Raw genomic sequence first — 23,643 nt, 5'->3', positions numbered from 1 at the left:
GATGTTGAAAACAATTTTAACAGGGTCCTAAACCTGACAAGCAGATATGTAACAGAAGGCAACTAAGTGCTCCACTTCAGAAAAATAATTTCTTTTCTTTCCCACTATGAGGTATTCACTGGCAGAAAAGAAAATACTGATTAAATATTTTCTCTCTAATAAAGGTATTTTGTACATAATTCTTCACTCTGTCCCACACAACCATTACATATTAATGTATTTTTCTGACTATCAATCTATTTTGTGTATCCTACTCAGCCACAAATGCAAACACAATGTTCTGGTGTATATGCCAGAGAATAAAATGAGTCTTTGAACTCAAAATGCCCAGCCTTGCTTCAATGTTTAATATTGTCCAGTAACACCCAATATATGATCTAAGGACATTCAGACTAGGAAAGAGATGTAAATATCTGGTGCTTATAAAAATGGCCACAAAAAAAGTTAAATATTTGGAGCCCTAGGAGCATGGACACCAGGATGGTATTATTAGTAGAGTTTTTACAGTGCTCTAGTCAGAAACAAATAGACACCGGAAACAGCACACACCACTCGAAATGGGACTGAATTTTGCTGGAGGCAACAGCTGTTACTGATGGAGATTATCAACAAAATCTTCTTTCAGGTCATCTCCTCACTTCTCAGAACATCAACACACATGGGGCTGTGCAAGAGGGTCTCCTCTCACTCCGGCCTGTCCCTTCAGCACATGAGGCAAATGGACCTCAAGGATACATGCCAGTTCTAGCACCAGTGTTTTAGAAACACCAAAACCATGCTCAGAGAGCTAAGGAGCATAGAGAAATATGCTCCTTTCAAGGCTGTCACAGGAACCCAGCATGAACAGATTGTTTAAGTGGGCTATCTGGCTACTACCTAGTTATCAGTGGCCTAACTCATCCCTCCTTTCAATCCATCCTAAACAGCTGTGAAGATGGCACTAAACTCTAAGTAAAGCCATTTGGCCTGTTCCTGGTGGCACATTAATGGAGAGCCAATGACAACGTGGCAGGAGAGCCTTCACAACATGCTGCTGAACCAGTAACAGTATGTCAAAAGAAACGGTGATAAAGAAGTGTCTCAGGACAGCCTCACACCAAACTAAACCCTCTTACATTCTGTCACTTAACATACTTTATACCTTTGTAGCAATTTTTTATATTGGGTCACAGTTTCAAATTCACTAGGCTCACAACTGTCCACAAGCAACTTCAGAAATAAAAGGTGTTTGTTTGCTGTGATTTGAAGTGTTTGAATTCTGTTAGGAAAATGTTTATATAGCATGCAAATATCATATTAGCTGATCATATAAATCAAAATGCCTACATAATCATTCACTAGCTGTTGTTGAATTCTGAAATACATTAAAGCAGCAAATTTTCAGTTTTGTGTGATTTTAACCAGTCCCTTTAAAAAGTAAGGCTGGGTGTACTAAAGAGACAGAACCACTGAATAACATACTGTTCAATAGTATTTAATTCTTATTCAGAAATGTTAGATCCTTAGATCTCATTATCTTTACCAGTCTGATAATCAGAAAATAAATCTACTAACAGTTCCACCAAAAAAGATCCAATTCTTGCTAAAAAATATCCATTATGAACACACTCCTACCCTCACAGTGTTCTAAAATACTGTGATTAGAGGAAGCGATGCTTAACAGAGAAGAACTTCAGTTGCCTCATCTTAAAAAAATTATATATAATCTAAAATAAAAATTAAAATTAAATTGCATCCATTTTCCATAAGAAGAAAAAAAACCCAAACAAGCCCAAGTTTCCAAAGCCAAAGGCTGTATGTGACAAAATACACTGATACCACCGATCCAAACCTCTCACCCTTTCATCCACACTGAAATCTTCTGTGCTGCTTTCCTGAGGTGATGACAGCCTGAACCTGTGTGCTTTGTTCCAGTTCCAGGTACATATTTGTGTCCAGTGCTGCTCACATTTTTACATGACCAGTTTGTATTGTGGTTGCATGGCTGCTCTGCACACAGTCCTCCCATGGTTCTCTGTTTATCTTCTGGGTCTTCTGTGAGGTTCCCTGTCTTCACTCGAGAATATGGATGGTGGTTGCTGCACCACATTTGGTATTTAACACCTCATTTCCCAGCAGGCTAAGCCAGGCTGCTGGCACAGCCCTCTGTAGCTTCACATTGCTGGCTAACCCTTGCTCTACCAGCTGAGAACACCTTCCCAAAGTACCAAACTTACAAGTTGTATTTTTGTGGCTACCGGAGGAATATCTTTGAAGCACTTTGATTCAAAGATTTGACACAAATTCCTGTCACACCAGGAATATTCAGCATTATACCATCGGGAACCAACTCCCCTGGGTAGACCCAAGACCAAGTCACTGTAAGACAAACATTCTGAACGCCTCTAAATAAAAAAGACTGCAAGAGGAGGTGTGGCAATCTGTGGGGCCTTAACAGGTTGAGCACAGATGCACCATCTTCCACTGCTCCACTCTTCTACCCATGGTGACAGGAAGAAGAGGGTCCCATGCAGGGCTTTCACAGCAGCTTTGGAGTAGCTGCTGTGCTGGACATGTGAAGAAGCTCCTAACACAGAACAGACAACTGCTGCTCACAGAGATACAATCTGGTGAGGGCTGCTTGCAATATCTGCAGCTGTCTTCTTGAAGAAGTTTGGAATAAAGGAGGAGATTCTCCTAGAAGATGGCAAGTAAATAGACAGGCTCTCTGTTCTTTTCAGGCTTCCCTTGCTCCCTAACTGGCTGCTAGTCAAGAGCTGAATATTGCCATGGTGTTTTCTTATTGATTTTACCTGTGCTTGCTTATCCATATACCCTTGCATTAGGGTAATTTTTCTGATGTGCCGTTATGGATTTTCAACTTTCATGAACTACAGTGTAAGAAGACTGAAAAATAAAATTGGGACTTCATCTTTAAAATACCTATTTCCTTTGTTGGACAGTAGTGAAACAACACAAGCCCATTTCTACGCTTTCAAGTATCTTCCTGTGGAATTCTCCTCCTAAGGGGTTGATAGCTGTTTTGGACAGAGACACTACTGAATATTCAGTGTGGTGATAAAACAATGACCTTCTCCACTGCATGGTGCAGGTTATTAATATTTGTCTTCTTCAATGTGATAACTCTTACATAATATCAAGGGAGAAGACATGATTTGTGGCTCATGCTGAAGGCAGTGTCCTTCCATCTCTTACACCATTTCAGGAAAACTCCTTTTACAGAAAATCAGGAAACCCTCCCAGTGGCCTGAAAGACCACCTTTTTTCACTCAGCTACCTTAAAATTGTACCTGTGTTTGCTGAGCAGAAAGAAATTGGAAAACTAGGGTAGTAATATGTTTCAGCTCATGCTTCCTGCTCCTCTGGGTGGTCTCCCTCCCCGTCTTGCAGTACAAGTTCCCTTCCAAGGCTAAATCATGACATGAACTCCCCAAACCCCTACCTCTCCACTTTCCTAGCTGCCACCAAAACTGGCATAATGTACAGAAGTGGAAGTTCTCAGCAGTTACATGGAATATCAACACCTTTAGTATCTGCAAATAGTATCCCCTCTCTTGAATCCTACACAAATTATCCACATAGGTGGAAGTGAAAGGGAAGTCAAAAAAAGCACCAGAGACAGAAGTTATTACCACTACAGAAGCTGCCTTCAGCTTTTCTTGTTTCATAGTTAAGAGACAGTCATTTACTTTCATTAAGGTGCCAGCAGATCTAACTTCAGTGGTTTTAAGTTATAAAGAACACAAGTGCATAGAAGAGAAACCATTTTGAAGTTCTTTCAGCACTCTTTATTATCTACCCATTTCTAAGATAACAGGAAACTGGTCAAATACGAAGCTTTTACTGAAGTTAGAGGAACTACAAGCGATCCATATAAGTTAATAAAATCACTGTCTGTGTCCCCAAGTTAGCAAGCACAGCGAGCTACTTGGAAAAACAAACAAGCTCTTATTACATCAAAGCCACAAAATACTTCATTCTCAATCCCATCATCTCAGAAATTAAGGGCTGCAGGCACTGTAAAGCCCTGTTAACTATCAGTTACAACATGTTCCAAGATACTTCACTATCCACAAGCCAGCATGTGCATTACTAGTTCATTACTTATTAAAATCACTCTGTGTGGCACAGGCATCAGGACATAGAGTATTAATAATTTCCTCTGTCTTTCTAGACCAGTTGCTGACTCAGGTATTTTCTAGTTCTGAATAATAGCTACAGAGCCCAATAGAGTCCAACATCATATGACATCTGTCCCTAGCCATGCAGGTTTTTGTGGGAGCAGGTGGCCACAATCAGAAGAAACCGTTTTGCAGGTGCTCTAAGCTTTTAAATTCCTCACCTGCTGCTCAACCCTGATGGCAGACACTCTGTACACGAGACCATGAATCTACCCACCACTGCACCATGTCCTGCAAAACAGTAGAGCAGTGTTCACATGTTAACACATTCTTTACCTCTTTTTAGGGGGTTAACTTTGGCCATTCATGCCGTCAGCAGTATCAGATGAACCTGGGAAACTCATTATCTAAAAGTCAATTAGTAATTCTGGTATATTCTGAGACAGCCAACCCAAATGCAAACAGCTTTCACAGCAGCACAGCAAGCCACTACAACAATAAAAATAACTGTTGACTTGGCAACATCAGTGTTCAGACAGTACAAATAACCTGAATCTGCAGTGGATTTAGGATCATAAGTTGTGTACTCCAGTGCAAGAACACTGGGACAAATTCTTTGCATGGGTCCAAGAAGCTTCATGGCCACACATTGTTTTGTATCTGCAGAAGGGCACAATCCTAGTATGTGATAGCAATTTGTCTGTTCACATGTCTGCATAGTGATGGAGACGCTAACCTTTGTTTCCTATGCTTCCATATGGTCCTCCTCATCCAGCACGTATTCCTCCCTTGGCAACTAAAAGGATATTCCAGTGCTTTTTGTATTGAGAGATTACCCCGCCTTGCATAGCAAGGGCTGCAGCTGAAACTCCGTAAGTACCTAATCATTCCAGCTGTGGCTACAAAAGCCCACAAATGAGTTGTATCCTGGACTAATAAAATCAAATGTGACAGTGGACTAAACCAACTTAGATTTTGAAACATCAAAAGGAAGACTTAAAATATATTACAGAGCAGTTCCTAGAAGGGGAGGTGAATGACATTTGGAAGTCAGACAAATATTCCCACAAACCCAGCACTGTACATGATACCCATATGCAGAGTATAGCTGAAGGTGCTACAGGATACAGGAGGACAACCACATTCTGGAAGCTGTCAGAAGAGTGTTAGGGATTGGGCAAGACCAGCTTGCCTATCCAAGCACAGAGGTAGGATAAGCACACACGTAGTGATGAGCACACACACAAAAAAACATACAGCATATCAGAAAGAAGAAGAGATCAGCATTAAATTTTATTGTGAGGTGTAAACATCATGGTAGAACTTTTATGCAATAGACCATTATCTAAAGGACTTAGAGTGTATGTAGTACATGTATATGTAGTACATGCATAATATAATTTTCTACATCTCTAAGGAAATGAAGAACATTGAGGGATCTATTACTTAATTTTAAGCCATTCATCTAAATGACACATATGCTTCCTGATATCAGTGTTGTAAAATGAATAACTACTAAATTATTTAGGTCAGAGAGGACCTCTGTAAGCCATCAGGTCCAGATGAGCTGAAGCTGATGACTATTTCAGTAATTTCAGAGACTCACCACATAAAAGTTAATGGTGGTGCTATTGAACAGTACACCCATAGTATGATTTACTCTGCATATTTTCCAGTGGTCAGACAGCAAGCTCTAGAAGTGAGAATTCTTATTTTATGACAGCATCAATCTCCATGTTATGATTTTCTTCAGTTGCCACTTGGACAACAGACCTTTTCATTATCTTGTTCTTTTGAGGAAGACTCATTTGCACTTTGTGGTACTGAATCTGATCTAGACATCAGAGTTTCCACTAAGTTCCCAGAAGAGTAGCATGGGAAAACTGAGAAACTTCACTTTTACCATGAAGAGTAGATACTTAAATTAAAGCATATATTATATGACATATGATACATATGTGGGCTGCTTACGTTTGTCTCTGTGAACTACAGTCACAAACCACAATAGACTGTTAACTGCAAGAAGAAAGATTTTTAAAAAGAGAAAAAAAGGATACAATAGTTCTGAAACTTATTTGCAAAGTCACACTGACTAGCACCAGTGTAAACCAATAATCTGAGGATTAAAACCACTCCATTCCAAATACTCTTTGCTCATAACGAAAACACTAACAATGTACACTGTATAAAATGAGTTTGTTAGTGATATCCACATTATAATTAAATAGTGCTTAGTTGTTTTACCCTCCTAGGGAGATGGTTTGTAAGGCAAAGGAGAGTATTTAGATCTGATTAGCTTTTCCCTAGTTTGCCTGGACTGACTAAAACATCTTTTACCATCACAGCTGGGTCCTTGGGACACAAGCACTAGAATGTGCATCGCTTGTTCATGAGAAATCCCAGTGAAGTCAATGGAAAGACTCACATAAAGTAATTAGGTGTGAATACTGAGTGTAAGATGGAGGATCTTACCCGTAGCTTTGTGTAACAAAGTGCTGCATTTTCTGAAGACATAAAATAAATCAAATTTAATTTGATGAATATAGTTAAAATCACAGCGATATACAGTACATGAAGAAAAGTTTAGAAAATCTGCTGCTTGAAGCTGACAGATCAATATGAAAAGTGTAATACTCCAAAATTATTTTGTAAATTTTGTAGGATTTAATGGAAAAGCTATATGTGTATTTTATTAAGTTTTTGATTTAAGGAGAATTTTGGATGGAATACAGTTTAATAATTTCTTCTGAGGTAGTCAGCTGTTAACATGTGACACGGTAGGTCACCTTTTTAGATCTCAGTAAGGATCATTCACCCTTTGAATGATGGTCCCAAAAGCAAACCCAAGCATTAAGGAAGTACTACATAAATCAATAGGTTGCATTCTTCCATCTCAGTCAACACTCAACTACTGTTTAGAGGCCAGTCTGACACAGAAAGAACTGTTTTCCGAAACAGAAATATGTGGTCATTAAAGATGCCACGATAATTTTTATCAGATTAATGAGCACCATCTAGGTTGGGTTTCCAGGGTAAGTATATTACACGAAACAAACTGCTCCCCATTCCTCTCATCTCCAGCACTCGCGGTGCTCTCAGGAAGCCTGGGCAACTCCAGCCCCGCGTGTCAGAGGTGACAACTCCAGCAGAGAGCTGCCTGCGGGGTACCTGGCACGGGGATAAACTGCATCCTGCTGCGAGCTGGTAAAGACACCTGCAGGCTATTTACTCACTAACATGTTCCGGTAAAGTTCGGCTCTGATTCTGCACTGACTTTAAAATAGAGTGAGATTTTATCCGATAGACTGCGGCGTGCAAGGGGGAAGAGGGTAGATGGGGAGTTTGCTCAGACTCACGCAGTTCAAAAAAAGGGAAGCCTTCCTCCTGCGGCTGCAGCACGAGCAGCAAACCCACTCCAGCGGAACCCAAGCGAACATCCCACCGAGACGCAGACGCCGCCGCGGCCCCTCGTCTCGGCCTCCCGTTCCCCACGGGGCCCCCGCCGCCCGCGGGGCCCTCCCCGGCCGCCCCCCACCCGGAGGAGCCCCCGGGGCAGGGCCGCTCCTCCGCCGAGCCGGGGCCCCGGGGCGGGGGTGGCCGCCGGCTGTGCCGCGACCCGGCGGTGTCAGCGGTGCCGAGCCCGCCGGGCGGCGCGGGGGGCGGCGGGGGTGCGGTGCCCGCGGATCGCGGTGCCCGCGGGCGCCGGGGACCCGCCTGGCGGGCGGGAGAGGCGAGGCGAGGCGGGGCAGGGCGGGCGGCAGAGCCGCGCTTACCTGCGGGCTGGCGGGGCCGCTCCGCTCGGCGCGGGCAGCGGCGGCGGCCGGGAGCGAGCGCGGAGCCTCCTCCCCCCGGCGCGGCCCCGGACGGCGCTCCCCCGCCCGCCCCCCGGGAGCAGCAGCCTCCCGCCAGCCCCGTCCCGGGTGGCACTGTCACACCGGGGAGAGGGAAAATGAGGAGTCCCACTTGGGAGACACCGACCGCCCTGCGCAGTTTCAGAGCCGGTGCGGCCCCGGCAGGAGCCGCGGGTGGCGGAGCTGCTCTCTCCGCAGCCGCCTCCGGCGTCAGGGACGCGGTCCCGCTCCCTCCCGCCTGCCGTGAGGGAAGAGACGGGATCGACGGCCCTGGTGGGACAGGGGCCGTCGGCCCCACGCCTTCCCTCCTGATGCCGAGGGACGTGGGACCTGCTCCCTCTCTCCAGCCCCGGCAGGGACAGGGGCTGGCGGCCCCTCGGGGCTCCCGTCCCCGCACACCTCGGCCCCGCTGCCGGTTCCTCCCTGCTCCGTGCCGCGTGGCGAGGGGCTCCTGCAGCCTGAGGAGCAGTGCCTGCCGCCGCCGAGGGGGCTTTCCCGCAGCGGGGCCGTGGGGTCCCTGCTAGAGGAAAACGGTGCGATTTTGGCCAGCGCATCCTTCCCTGGCCAGCGCCGTGCTCCCAAGGCCGGGCCCGCGCTACCTTCCAGGGAAGCCGACCAAGGGAAACGCCGGGGAATGGAAATCCCATTCCCCGCGCAGAGGACCCGCGGGCCAAGGCAAACAGTCCCTGGTGAATCATACGGTGTCTGCCACCGCGGCGAGCCGGTGGGAGCCGCCGTCGAGGAAAACGCTGAGAGAGGTGTGAAATAAATGGGCCGAGTAGCAGAGGCCATCAGCTGTCACAGCAGCGGCACAGTCAGTAGTCCAGGAAAAAGCTGAGTGTGGGGTTTATATAAACACTTAAGGTACTATTATATATGAAAAAGAAAAAATAAATTTCCTGCTTTGTTCCCAAGCAATTGTTTCCAGGAAAAAAAAAAACAAAACAGTGAAAGCCATGCAAACGGCAGAGGTGAGCTGGACTCACTGTCACTGTCCAACAGGAAAGGGATAAATCACCAAGCCATGGCAATTGCAGTGCATCCCATACCAGATGGATTCAAGAGAGGAGATCTGTCCCCCTCAGAGTTGCTGGGATAGTGAGCAATTCTGGCTATCAACAGAGCAAATTTGTGTAAGTTTTGTAAGGCACAATTAATTGTCTGTGAGGTGGGTGTACAAAATCTAATCCCTAAAAATATGTAGATAACAAGAAAATCTCAAACTGAAAGGGGACAGATTCATGTCATCTTTAATTCTGAGCACTGGCTCCTGAACCTTTTCTTGAGAAAAGGGAAAAATTAAAAATGCAGATGAGCATTGATAGACATTGTAGCAAACCCAGCAGAGCCAAGTGCAGAACAATTCACCCATTCTGCTTCATCCTTGTAATGTAGCATAGAATGAGGCCCCAAACACGGTCCTAATTAATGCTCTGTCATCTTAAAATACAGAATCTGTACTTTCATTTCACTGTGCTGTGGCTTGAGGCATCAGCTGAGTTGCCAGAGGAAGACAAAAGACAGGAGAAGAAAGTGTTGTGGTAAGAAGATCATGTGAGTGCCCAGAGGCATTCTAGTGGCTTCAGCTCCAACTTACACATCAGAGGTCCCAACACTAGCTCTTCCCAGAGGCCATGCAGTCTGCAGCTCTTGGCAGGTTGAACACATGGAAGGTATCCCAGCTGGAGATCAAAAGAAGAGGTATGATAGCAGTGAGTCAGCACAAGGCATCTATTTTTTTTTTTTTTTCATAAGAGACAGCATAGAAGATGGAAGGAAATTTTATTTGACTTTAATAATCAACTTTAGTATTTATTTAATACCATACCAAAGGACTATGTATTCCCCACCTTACAGAGTCTCAGTCTCTTTGCCACTTGTCCTTTCTCAAACGACGAGCCTCTTCCTCCACTCCCACAGTGTGACTTCTTTTTGATTCAGGAGAGACATTGTTCAGTCTGTCAACATTTAGGAGGATGGATAGAGGAAGGTTAGAAGATGTATAGTAAGAAAAAGCTGGAGGCTTCTATCAAACTGTGCTTTGCAGGCAATTATTAAGCTTGAAGATTGCTAACTGGATACCTCAGGCTTCGAGTCCTCTCTTTCTTTTCTTGGCTTCTCTTAGTGCCTGGAAGGATTGCTCTCAGTCTGGAAGAAACTCCCAGTGATGTAGGCTGCTCTCAAGTTATCACAGGCAACCACATAATGTAAAAATCATATTTGAGAAACTACGTTTCATCTCATAAGCAGGTGTTTTAGTAAAGCAGTGAATTGATTTTCCTTCTGCTGTTAAAGGACTGTTTTCAGACCTCCCCGGTAGTTAGACACTTCTTACTAATTTCCAGTCTAAATGTATTTATGGCCATTTTATACTTGTTTCCTGGTACCAATATTGTCTCTCAACCTGAACAACTTATTTTGTTCTCCCAGGCTTGCCTCCCCAGTGCATTTAGTAACAACAATGATTTTCTCTTTCAGCTTTCACTCTTGTTTTACTCAACAAGCAAGTTCTTGCTGTGTATGTGCTGAGCTGGTTCCTTTGGGTGTGTGTGGCAGAACTGAACTCAATATGCCATCCAAGCTCTCTCCAGATCATTTCTATTTATTGAAAGTACTTCTGATGTGGTCAAGGATGTCATTATCATTTTCGGTAGTCACAGTACCGTTGATGGTCAATGGGCATCTTTGTGTTCAGTTTATATCTGCAGCTTCACCTGTTTGCCAGTGGATAAATCCTTTCTAATATATGATCTTGAGGGTCTCTTCCAACGTTGATGATTCTGTGATTTTTAATATGGTATTTCATCTCTTCTAGTTCTTCCATTTTTTCAGTTTCTAACTAGCATTCTTGATTATACTTATCATAGATAATAAAGAAGATAATTGATTTTTCTTTCTTTTAGGTTTCCTTTGGGTTGGATTCAGTAGCAGTATTAGAAGTATCCTTTCACTACCTAACCATGTTTAATTCAGCTACAAACCATACCAAGGTTACGACAGATCTCTTCGGCATCTCATACTTTTTCTTTTACTGCAGTTTTGCTTTGATGCCTTCTTCTGTGAAATAACATCTTACATTTGGATGGAGGACTCTTTTTTTCACGTTAATAGGTACATATTAAATTATTTTTAATATCTAGTAGTATTTTCAAGAAGCCTTTCATCCTTTGTCCTTTCACTACAACTTATTTTTCAAAATTTTCTTCCTCTTCAGTCTTTAAAAGCACAGTGATCTGGTGAAGAGCCAAAACACTGGCAAATACAGCCACCACCAGTGATAGTAAGCATGTTTTGGAGAGTTTCCAAGTTAAGGTTTTTTTACTTCAGGTATAACAGAAGATTCATCATATGAGACTATGATGCTGAACCTAGAGATGCTGAACACCATCAGTGGGGATTTTTTTTAGGTCACTTCCCACCTAAATTTTTCCATAATACTGTCATTCAGTGCATTACTCACAAAACTGATAGTAGAACACACGTCTGCTGGGGGAAACAGATTTTGTCAAAATATTCTTTTTTCTTTTTTTTAAATGGGCTATGAAGTAGATCAATATGGCGTCAAGTGTAAACATTATACACTTGGACATTTCTCAGGCACTGATATAACACAATATTTTGACTAGGGAACTATAATGGTATGGCAACAGCATTGCACATATGAAATAGATTGTGAAACACATGATACATCTCAGCTGTATGTAAGCAAAGAATACTCAGTAAGTGAGTGTGTTTCAAGAGAAATTCTGCAAGGATAAGTTTTTTTTACTCCATAGTGCTCTAAATTCTTCATCCACTACATTAAAGAAAGCATATTCTTTTTGGCTACACCTTAAAGCTGTGAATAATTCAAGTAGAATGTTTAGAAAAGCTTGGACTGGGATAGCAAAGAGCTAAGACCCATTAGAGAACTGGAAAATATGCCATCAAGTGAAAAACTCAAGAAATGCCTTTAATAACTCAGATTAAGGAGGTGACTTAAGGGCACCATAAGTATATATATGAGGCACAAAACCTCAGTAAAAGATGTCTTCAATGCAGCCGACAGAAGTGTAACAGCACTTAATGATAGAAAGCTGCAGACAGAAAAATCAGATGAGAAACAGGCTAGTTTTTCTACATCTCCATCCTTTATATTTGATAACATTTCGTGAGGGATTTTTTTTCTCCTTGGCAATTTTTTTGAGTAATAAAAGACTGTTGTAAGGCAATCCATAAATTAATTCAGAAATTAATCAATGTGGGGTTATTCTTTATCTTTTGTTATGTAGAAGGCTCAAAAAAAGAACTTGTGCTTAATTCCAAAACCGATGCCTAGACAGCATGTTCAACAGTTGCCCAATCTTCAGCTTGCTCAGTTTCACTGCCCTCTTGGTGCCTACACTCCTGCATTGCAGAACAAGTTTTCTCCAATATGTGGAGCTTGGCATTCACTTCCTGCCTGGGCCCCAGGGGGATCTGATACGGAGAAAGGCACCACCAGTTTGGACAGGGCTGAGCAGGCTGGTGCCCACCTCATGCCCAAGCCCCCTGCAGCCGTTCAGCCTCCTGAGTTCCTCTGTGTGTTCTTACAACACACCCAACACAAACCGGCAGAAATCTGCTCCTCACAAAAGGCAGAAGAGGCAGTCCCAGTGCCAGGACAGTCTGAGGTGCAGGCATGGCTTGGCTGTTGCTACCTGCTGTTTGCACAGAGGCTTGGAGCATCTGTCCTTGAAGTGTGCCTGAGAGCAAGAATGGGGTGACCAGCACAAGGATGTACACAGAGACAGACAGATTGCCACCCTTTATTGGCTCCCACGGTCCTCTGCACAGCCCTGGCAGCAAGAACTAGACTTTTTGTCTTCTAGGTGTTGCAACAAAGGGAATTAACATCTATACTTCCTTATGCACCAAGTTTTACTGGGGCAATCGCTACAAACCTAGGTACTGCAGGGTCAAACTTTCAGGAGTCAAATATTTTTTAAGTCTATGATTTTTTTAAGAAACCACCCAAACCTCTAAACATGCATTTAGTTTGAAGGCCATGAGAAATCTCCTTTAAATCTAAATTCAGTGCAGTGTTTGGTGCCTCCAATTATCTCCTCAAGATGGTTCATCAGTCAGACTTAACTGGAGGGCAGCATCATAGCTGTACCACGGCCAAAAGAAAAGATGTATGCAACATTTAATGAACATCAAAGGTTTTTGTATATATACATATATATGTATAAATATATTATGTATATTAATATTATATATATAATATATATTACACATATAATGCATATTAAAACATTATCATAATAGCCTTTTAATGGAACATATTTCATCTGGGATTTCCAGAGCCAGGCAAGTTTCATTAATTATACTTTTTGTATTAACTTTTTCTTTTAAATACAGACCAGCTTATGTGTTTAGGTACTGCATTCTTGTTGATACCTGCTACAAGACAATCTGCTTCTTTTTAAAGTAGCAATCATCACCTAATTTCATTAAAGAGGAAATGTCAGGAGCCACAGCAGTGACAGATCAGGCAGGTATTTGTGCTGCAAATGATATCACAAAAGCACCCAGGGATCTGACTGGGGTGGCTACCATTTGGTTGCTTGGCATCTGAAACACTAAATTTTAAATGTTGATGTAATTTTATTTTTTTTTAATCTTTGATCTACACAGTTTTGTATGAACACCATTGGGTCAAGAGCCAGATTGCCTAAATTCTGCTAAAGTTGTAGTTGAGATGATATTTGGGTGCCTATTTTGAGCATAACACAGATATTACATAAGATTAATGAAGAACCTTGCTATTTCACTTAAGATACAGACATGTGAAAATTCAAGCACATTACTACATTTAGAATATTTTTCCTTGAGCAAGGTCTGATTTAGAGCAAGCGTTTTGCAAGCTTTCTGGATCATGTTGTAAGATCTGAGTTGGGCTCCTTGTGTACTTGAACTCAATTTTGTCCCAAAACCTGAGTAAGAAAATATTGTCTTGGATTCTGAAGGAGAGAGAGTTGAATTTTAGCATGGTATGGCTTAAGTCACCAAGGGAAAAGCTGAAAATGCAATTTTACTGATCATATGTTCAAAGTTACAGCAAAAGTAAAGCCTGTTAATCTGCTTGGCAGAGTGGCAAACCCAGGAAAATTTTTCAGCTAGTTAAAGTAGGTGGGTGCTGTCTGCAGATGAATTCAGTATGTATTTTATCAACAGCATATAACTTCATTGAGTCCTGCCCCTGATGATATCATATATTAAATTTTTTTCACTAGTAAACATTACCCAGTCTGGATGGTAATCATAAGTTGCCACACAGTTCTGAGGAAAATGAAGAAAAGATGTAACCTATATATAAGGCAAATGCTTGCTTTTCAGGTACCCACTGTGAGAGTTCTAATTTTCTTCTTCTGAAACATTTTAAAAAGTCAAATGGGGTTTCCAAGAGAATTTTGGTAGGAAGAACTTTGTTAATTGCAATATCTGGGCCTCAACAATCAAAATGTTTGCATTCTGTCCATTTCTCTGAGCCATTGAGGGTGACTTCAGCTGCTATCCATGGCAACCAGAAAGATGGAAGTCTGCAATGGTACAGAGACAGCAGGGCAAAAAGGGCTGATCTGAGCCTGTATGTCCAGCCATGCACACCAGTGAGTTATTTGCCTTTTTCACATGCCTTGAGAATATGAAGTGATTCTTAGAATTAGGTACAAAACCAGTCAAGACTAATCCTCAAAAATCTGGAAATGAAACACAGCAAAATCAACAGGGAAGTGTGGGAAAAAAAGTGCAAGCTCTTTACAAAGTCCTTCAAACCCTTCATTCTGTTTCAGTTCCCCTGGTTTTTTATGTATATAATGAAGTTCATAAATAGTTCTATGAACAGAACCATGCAATTCATGTATCATCAGTCCATCACTAACACTGAGGATAGCCCTTTTTACCACCAGTGAGAAATAAACACTTTGTCATTACATCTTTGTTTGAGTCTTTACTGAATTTGCTTTTAACCAGCAACATGTTCCTGGAATTATGGAAAGTGGCAGCTGAATACAAAGGATTCATGTAAGAAAACAGTATGTGTTTTCAAAATATCTGTCTCTTAATTTCTTTTTTGAGGCTATATAATGTACCATGTACAAATTAGGATCACGTAAGTGTCAAGCAGGTGGCTAGCTACAGGAAGAGACACTCAAAACAGCAAAGAAAAAAGATCACTTCTTAAGTAGAACGTTCTTGTGGATGTAGCAAAAGGATAATGTTTTTAGGGGCATGATGAGATAGAGCATATTATCTATTCAGTTCTTCAGGAAAAAAGATTAGATTTAGCCTTGAACCCTATATCCTTATCTTTTATTTAAGTGATTTTATGTGATAAAAATGGAGAATCATAAGGTAATTGACAACTACTGACCAACTGTAACATACCTGCTTTACATGACAGTAGTTTGAACCACAACAGACATCTTAGCAAAAAAAAAAAAAAGTGTCCTGTCTTTTTTTGCGAAAAAAAGTAGAGAAAGAAAAGATTGATATAGCTTTACTTTCAAGCTACTGTAGGAAATCTGAAAAACCCACTGTAACTATAAGAAACCTGCATTCCACTTTTTTTAAGATACCAAGTACCTGTTGATCCAGCACTCCAGGAGTCAATGGACACTTTCATTTCAGTGAGCACTGGGCCCAGGAAGGGCCGTCTCTTCTAATTATATAATTAAGACTGGTGCTTCAACTGATAGACTCCAATTTGCATATGCATTGCAAACTCTGCTTGATTAATTACAGTACAGTGTGGTTTATAAAACCTATAGGTTAGTATTGGACTAGTATTATGTATACATTCCACAGTTCCAATCACAAGGCTGTCAGATACAAACTTTTAAAGTGATTTAAAAATTATGGCTTGATTTCTCTGCAGACTAATAAAGACACTTAGTAGTACAACAACATTATGGTCTTGTTTATAAGCACTTCAAACCTTGCATGTCAATAAATCAAAAGCTGAATTCCTCCACTGATAAAAACCATAAAATTTTTATTGCTCTAACAACCATTTTAATGTATTTATTTCAAAATTTTTTTTTAATTAGATCTCAATTTTTCTTGTTTGCAACAGAAAGTAACAAAATGTCTGTCTAGGCCTTTGAGAAACCTGTCTTGCTTCTGCTTGTCTAACCAGTGCTAATATTTTTGCTATCTCTAAATATTTTATTACAGTCAATACAGACAAAGGCAGGATAATAAGCAAGAGCTGCAAGAACTACAGTCAAGAGAGACATGAACCTCAAACCACATTCCCATCAAGAGGAGAAGACAATTTCCATCCCAGCACAGGTATCATACCAAATTGAAAAGTAATAAATACCTTAGACCATCATGATTTGTACAAATTCCATCTCAGCTTCTATTCTGATCCAAGTAGTAGTAAAGACTTCAGAACAAACATTGAAACAAAAAATAATTAAAGATGTTGCAAAACATGAACAGGTGATAAATGTAGGGTTAGTTTCTCAGCATGAAGTTTTGCTCATCTAACCTGGGTTTGTTTTGGGTTTTTTTTGTTTAGGAAAAGGAAATGCAGTAGACCTAATTTGTCTGCATTTCAGAAAAGCACTGCCACAGAGGAAATTTATAATTGAAAAAGGAACTAGCAGAAGGAATGTGAGCTACCTAGGGACCTAGCTCATGGCCAAAAAAGATATCATATGTTAGGTGTATGTAGACATCTCAAACACAATCAGGGATCACATCTTGAAACTTTCACAGCTTGTGACCCTACCTGGTCTCAGAACCCCTGAGACAAAGCTGTATTTCCTCAAACATTTACCTCCCTCCTTTTCTCAGACATCTCTTTTGTAGCTCATCCTCTGGCTGCTCATGTAAAATGAACTGGTCCTGGCTCCACTGGGACTGTGCTGCTGGTTCAACCTCTTGTAAAGAGCCACAGATAAGGCAGCTCACATCTAAATGTTGCTGCTCCACAGCTGCACAGTGGCAATTGTGGAACCATATGTCTTCTATTGCTTGGTGCTAACAAGAGTGCAACAGTTACAGAGGAGTTTTTCTGAGCTTCTCTTTTTCACAGGGGGTCTACTTTTCAAGGCCCCTGGAGTGTTTACAGTGTCTGTTCAGGGTAATGACACATTACCTTTATTTGAATTTTATTTGTTCAAACTACTGTGTCAGAACTTTTTAACCAGGCTGAAAAACTGAATTGCAAAGAGAGGTAAAAGCAGCCAAAGATAGCGATGTACTATGTTGTGCTTTGGGCTTTTTTCCCCCTGACAATTCAGATGATAAATCATCATGGCTAGGCTTCGCGAACGAAGATTCGGGAGATGATAAAAAACCACAAAGAAAAAATATATTTGAAACAGAAACCAGCAAGATCCAGAGATGAACATGTGGCCACATACACCTTGAGTAAATATTTGTATTTAAAAGGGAAACATAAACATTAAAAATAAGCAAACTTCAGTATTTTTTGATAAATAAATCCCCAAAACTACTGTATCAAATAGTCTGGTTCTTTAAAAGCATTTTGAACTTCTATAGTTGCTTTTTCCTTATGAGAAGCAAAGCAGCAGGATCTCACAATAGCAGGAAATTTAAGCTGGCCTGTGCAACTGATATAGCTAATTTCATCCTTGTCTCTAATGCAATGAGGGACATGAAACTCATTCAATTTTTCTAATGATTTGATGGGGAAAAGACTTTATAAACTCACAAAATATAAGTATTTGTAACTAACTGCCAGCTGTTGCCTTTGTTCCTTTACTTTCACTACCTTTGCTGCCCCAGGCGAGTGCATCTGATACTGCCAAGAATGATCACATTCATATAAATAGTATCCATCTCCCAGAGTGTCCCACTAATTTATTGTTTATCTATTGGTCTTAATCTGGTGTACTGGTCATACACAAAACATAACTGAAAGGTAGTTGTCTGTCCAGTAACTTTTTCTCCATATGAGACCTGTTTGTGTACTCTTATTAGAATGGTATCTGTATTTTGAAGAACACCTGCCCATCCTGGCACTGAATGTTCTCAGATTTGATGCTAAAAGTCTACCCATGTCAGACCTCTGTCTCTAATTGCATGCTTGCCCCTGCTCTCATGAAGGGACCTCAATGGGGAGCATTGGAGAAGGAAACAGTTTCAATATTACATGGAAAAGATGGAATCTGAAAAAAATAAATATAAACCCCTTCAAAAACCAGAAATATTTAGATACCTGGGCAAAGTTTATATTAAAACAGAAGCCTGTTAAAATTATTAGCAGGATGCACTTAAGTATTGTAATGGAACCCAGGTTCTGGGCTAAAAAACTGTGTGTGGCTCATCTCTGCCGTTGCTGGTCATGTTGACCTCAAAGAGCAAACAGAAGTACTCTGAAATGCCTGCAGAGAATCTGCTGTGCTGCAGCTCCCTCTCTCTGAGTAGCTTCACAGCGTCTCTGTCTCTGCTGGCTAGCAAACATCTCATGTAAGCCAGGTAGCCAGCCCTGCTGCAGCCCTGATTCATCTCCTTGATGTTTATTCAGCTTTATGAGTGACCCTGTGTCCTCCGCTCAAACCAATTAGTTAAGTCCAGCTCTGGCTACAAAGTACAAACATTTAATTACTTTCCAAAAACTCTCCTGCCTGAAAGGTTTGAATAATCTGCAAGAAAGAAAAAAAACTAATTTACTGCATTGAATTTCACAGAAGTGCTTCATTAAAATAAACTACTGTTGTAATTCATTGTCTAGGGTGTAGTCGTAGAACTGCTTTTTTGCTTTGAAATAACTTCGTATTTACTGGCTGGGTGACAATGAGGCTTTCACTCCCATTGCTAGAGTATCCTCTTCTGCTGTAGGTAGATGCAGGCTGCAGGCAGAAGGTCACAGATCTGTCTTCCACACCCTGCTGAGCTATTTAGTTGAAAAACTGGTGACGTTGCAAAACCATTCTGGGTCAAACCCATGGGTGTGGAGACATCATCTACAAATACCAGAGTCTTTCTCTGAAAGAATGCTAATCCTGAATTATCAGAGCCAAGCCTCCCTTTAGATAGCTATGGCTGCTGTTTTGGATTTCTCAGAGCTGGGAACTGAGATAGTGCTGGAACATCTCTGAAGCAACAGGTACTGAAATTTTGCAAGAAATGCTTTTTTGTGGTATCCGATTGCAGTTTCTGCAGCTAATAGAGGCAGATGAATGGGAAGGATATAACCTGGGTCCAGGGAAGCAGCATCTAAAGAGAGCAGCCTCTATGGAGACAACATCTATGAAGAGCAGTCTTTAAAGATGTAACTTAGCCCCAGAGGAGCAGCTTGGAGTCTTCTATCTAACTAGATAGTTTGGCAGGAATTTAACCAGTACTTCTTTTGGCTTAGAAATACAAATCTGTAGATGTCTTTGCCTTACAACAAGTAAGAACAAGGCATCATCCACTCCAGTGATAAACTGTGAAACAGAGCTGGTCTAACAGCTAATATAACAGGTTACAGGCACAATTATATTTCCTCCAGACCATAGCAGAGGAAAATGAAAGAGCACATAAGCCAACCAATATTGTAGCAGTGAACCCGTCAATGCAATGGCATCTCTGTGCTGCTTAAAGGACGTACACGAACGTTGCCCTCCTATGTTCTGTTCCTGTTGCTGCTCCTCTTTCCATTCTGTCCTTAGCAGTAGCCATATCTTCCATCTTGCACATTCCAAGCATCAGTGTGCAGCCTTGCTGATACTAGCAAAAATCTGTCAAAATTGTCCATGGTGTCCCTAGCTGCTACACTTTGGCCAACAGAGTAGCAGTGAGGAATGCCCTATTATGAAAGCACAGTATTTGGAATCTGTTTGGAATTTGTTGACCAGTTATCATTTCCTCTGCTTCCTTGCCAAGCTTTTCTCTGGCTGTAAATTGATCTGACATGGCCTTTGCTAACATATCAAGTCTGGATTGTTTTTACCAACCAGATGTTTTCCCAAAGTACAGACAGTCTTAACACCTAAAATAATGGTTGTTAATAATTGTTCTAGAAAATTTAATGTACTTACAAGCACGAGTGCCACACTGTTGGGTCACCACTACAAATTCCTCTTCGCTTTCTCCAATACGATGTATAGATGAGTGTACAATGAAGGGAAACCACATTGTTTAATCAGGAATAAAAGAATCAGGCACAGATGAGTGAAATGGCCTTTGTGTCTTAGCATGCGTAGGATTTGTGAAGCCTGCAACGTCTTGTAACAGATTTTTTTTAAAAAAAGAGGTTTCCACAAAAGACCTACTTATATTTCTGATACTATCAAAGTTTAGATTCCTGCTTGCTGGTTTTGGCCCCATATTTACGATGTTCCAACATTCTCTGAAAATATTTTCTTTCCAATCCTAAATTACTAAAAATTATTAATAAAACCGCTATATTAGAGTTTCAGACTTGAAAACAGGAGAGAACTCCAGTAAGCACATGCTCCTAATATCTGGGAGAAAGGAAAAAATGCAAGGAATATTGGAAAAAGCACAGTTAGGAGCAAGCAGTTCCCAAAGCACAGAAACTTAAGAAGCCAAGTTTTTAATGGGTTTCTGTGTCACAGATGACTATTAAAAATGAATTATAGAAAAGCTGTGGTGTGAGTTCCTCAGGATTAGACATGGAAGTGGAGAATGAATTCAACATCTGAGGATAAAAAACCTTCAGCTGGAGTTCGTGTCTCTTCACGTAACCCACAGAATCTCTTTTTTCTTTGGGAATGGGGGAATTCATCTCTCAAGGGAATCCTCTGATACATCACCAGAACTGAACTTATATTACATTATCTGTTACCTCCTACCCAGTTATTTACCGTGTCTGCAAGAATGCCATGGTTTGGATACCATAACCGTCCTGCCTTCTTTAACTCATATTGGACAAAATCCAAGAGGAGTCCTGGCAGGACACGTTGTACTTGCACTTATGCACGTATGGGGTGTGTGAAGAAGTCTTGATGCTTTATTAAGACAAGCTGAAGTCTAAAGCAAATTCATGTGAATTAGCACAACATTATCCCTATTATGATGTGGAGAAAAAGAAGTCTCAGCTTTCGGCATAGCTCAGTTTAGCCCTGTTCTGTATCACACGCAGATCTAGAAAACTGCCTGCAGTTCTGGACAATGAACTAACACCTTGAATTATCTCTTGGTCTTACTGTGCAATAAATTACGGAATTTACTGTCCTTTTCTTCATTTATACAATATAGAGGGAAAGCTGGTGAACGGACTGGTGAGTGGACTGAAAAACTGTTGCTTAGGTCCTCTACAGAGAAAATCCTGCCATGACAGATTGATTGGACAGGATTTTGTGTATGTTTGTGTTTGGAAGACCATCAAAAATTATTTCCATAGTCTTGAGGAAACACCCTTTTATTGTAGAGAAGTTTGTATACACAGATGCAATGTATTTACAACCAGCTTTTCTCAAACAGATGACTGTTTGAAATCCTTCACAAATCTGTCAAGAATGAAAGAAAATGAAGCTCAGAAGCCCAGCCAGCCAGCCCAACCCCCAAATTCAGATTAATTCCCAAAGATATCTGTAAAGAGAGTACATGGAGTTATTCAGAAGGAAAAAATAGGACTGTGATAAAGATCAGTGCATGGACTTCAGGACTGGTTCATTCAAATGCATTGCTTAGTTTGATCTCAGAGTAGATGAACCCTGAACTAAAATTCCAAGAAGGAGATGGGGACCTGCCTTTTCCCAGGGATGGGAAGAGACAGGCAGAAAGAGTCTGTCCTTTCCTTCCCTGGCTTCTGCAAAAACAGGTCATAGCTGCAATCTCTGTAAAAAGAAGTTGTCAGTCCTGTGTTCTCCTGGAAAATTCTTTTCCAGGAAAAGGCAGGAAAAGTTCTATATTTCTTCAGTCTGCAGAATGGAGTCCATGCACTGAGGGTTAAAATGGGTGTCCTCCTTAGGAAGGGCGTAGACTCATGTGCCAGCCCAGCCACAGGAGAGATGGCACCTCGGTGTCTTCTGGTGCCCCTCCAAATTGTGGCTCAGCTCTGCACTGCCCTTTACCTGGCGCGTTGTGCAATGGCATCATTTTAGCTTCAGCCTGTTCAATCACCCCAAATGCAGAGGAGACAACACAGCGGGAAACAATGAGAGGTAGAGACACACATTATACTCCCTTTTCCTTTTCAATTAAAAGTAGAACCTTCATCAGCAACAAAAAGTTACATGTGCAGGAGGCACTTCTCTGGAGAAGAAATAAATACCTCACAAAAGCACTCATGGATGGATGAGTCCCACGACAAAGATTCTCAGCACAAACCAGTTCAGTCATAAAAGAGATCTAAAATCCCCACACTGATGTATATGATAAACATGTAAAACGTATCTGCTAATGCTCCAGGAAGTTACATGCATAAGTTCCCCACACATTAGGAACATTTATCTTAGAATCTGCATAATTTAATTTACACTCAGCAGAACATTGCAATATTTACAGGCACATTCCAATGGGGAAAAATTTGCATATTGAGTGCAAAAGTCACAGCTTTGTCACCTAACCATGTGATTTTAAAGGCAGGGATTTTGTGACCTCAAAGTGCTCTTTGTGAAGTTAGTGGAGAGGAAAAAGGTGAGTAGGCAGGAAAAGAAAGTTATCAGAATTTGCTAAGAACTCTTTTTTTCTGAAAATCAGAATGGTTACAGGCTGGTACAAAGTGAGTCTATGTAGACCACAGGTTCTGGCTTGTTACACACCACAGAGCACTTTCTCTACCTCCATTTCCCATACTTATCCTTCCCAATTAAATTTGTTTCCCATTAGCCAGGTTGATGAGAATAGTGATTAAGACTCATCCTTCTTGCAATCATCATCCTTCACAGCATAGTAACTTCATAAATTCTTGTAAAACAGGAATGAACTGGAATGTTGCTTTTTTGGACTTGGTCTGTATTCTGAAGGTGAAAGTGGGCATCTGAGAAACACATTTGTAATGCTTTGGAAGTTTTTCAAATAAAAAAAATAAAGTTACACTCTGACTCTGATTGAGAATGCAAAGTTCTATGTTCTCTAGCACTGCATGTCAGACATGGTGGAAAAAGCTATTCAGTGACTACTGTAACCTTAGCGCTACCCAGAATTGTTCTGAAACCAGTTCACTAGTTTCTGAAACACTACTGTAGTTGCAGTAAGTTATTAAAACTATCTACAGAATAATAATCATACAATTTAGGTTTCAATATGTCAGCAAAACAGCAGTGTATAACCCACAGAGGTTATATCCTGGAAGTGAAATTATCAAACTATTGCTCCAATGTCTGAGAAGTAAAGCTATACTCCCTAGGGACACAGCACTCTCACTTATGCTGACACATAAGGTGGTGGTGGATCTTTAGCAGCTCCATTCACAGGATCATCATATGGTGGCAACAGGACCTGCAGGAAAGGAAAAAAAGTTTATATTTTTAAAACAGAAGTCAGATGACAAAATTTATAGAAAAGAAAACCCTTATGGCCTTGTTCCTACCCCTGCCACCAAACAAACAAACACCCCAAAAGAGTAAAATATTAAGTAGGAGCAGAATAGTTGGGAAACGAAACAATATTAGCTTGAAGTTCGTCCTTTTCAATTTGTATGCTTGTTTTTATCATGAAAACAGGATTTCTTCTCATTTCTTATTAACCCCAGTGACAGCTTGATTTCAGCCATTCAC

At 41.1% G+C, this 23,643-nt stretch overlaps 2 protein-coding genes across 2 annotated transcripts in view; both read right to left on the bottom strand.

Annotated features, from left to right (window-relative positions):
* The window catches only part of MATN2 (matrilin 2), a 69,429-nt gene extending 61,378 nt beyond the window's left edge, over positions 1-8,051 (bottom strand). Inside the window, exon 1 of the mRNA XM_051785199.1 lies at positions 7,895-8,051. The gene's annotated coding sequence lies outside the window, so the exon portion shown is untranslated. The remainder of the gene's footprint in view (positions 1-7,894) is intronic.
* A 13,272-nt stretch (positions 8,052-21,323) lies between these two features.
* Positions 21,324-23,643, bottom strand: part of LAPTM4B (lysosomal protein transmembrane 4 beta) — a 60,289-nt gene continuing 57,969 nt past the window's right edge. The window contains exon 7 of the mRNA XM_051785245.1: positions 21,324-23,365. Coding sequence (XP_051641205.1) covers positions 23,291-23,365 — 75 coding nt within the window. The 3' untranslated portion in view covers positions 21,324-23,290. The remainder of the gene's footprint in view (positions 23,366-23,643) is intronic.

Source organism: Manacus candei, unplaced genomic scaffold (genome assembly GCF_025592945.1).
Source record: "Manacus candei isolate 608988 ecotype Guabito, Panama unplaced genomic scaffold, ASM2559294v1 h1tg000019l, whole genome shotgun sequence".
Classification (NCBI taxonomy): Eukaryota; Metazoa; Chordata; class Aves; order Passeriformes; family Pipridae; genus Manacus; species Manacus candei.
This window is presented reverse-complemented; position numbering and strand designations above follow the sequence as displayed.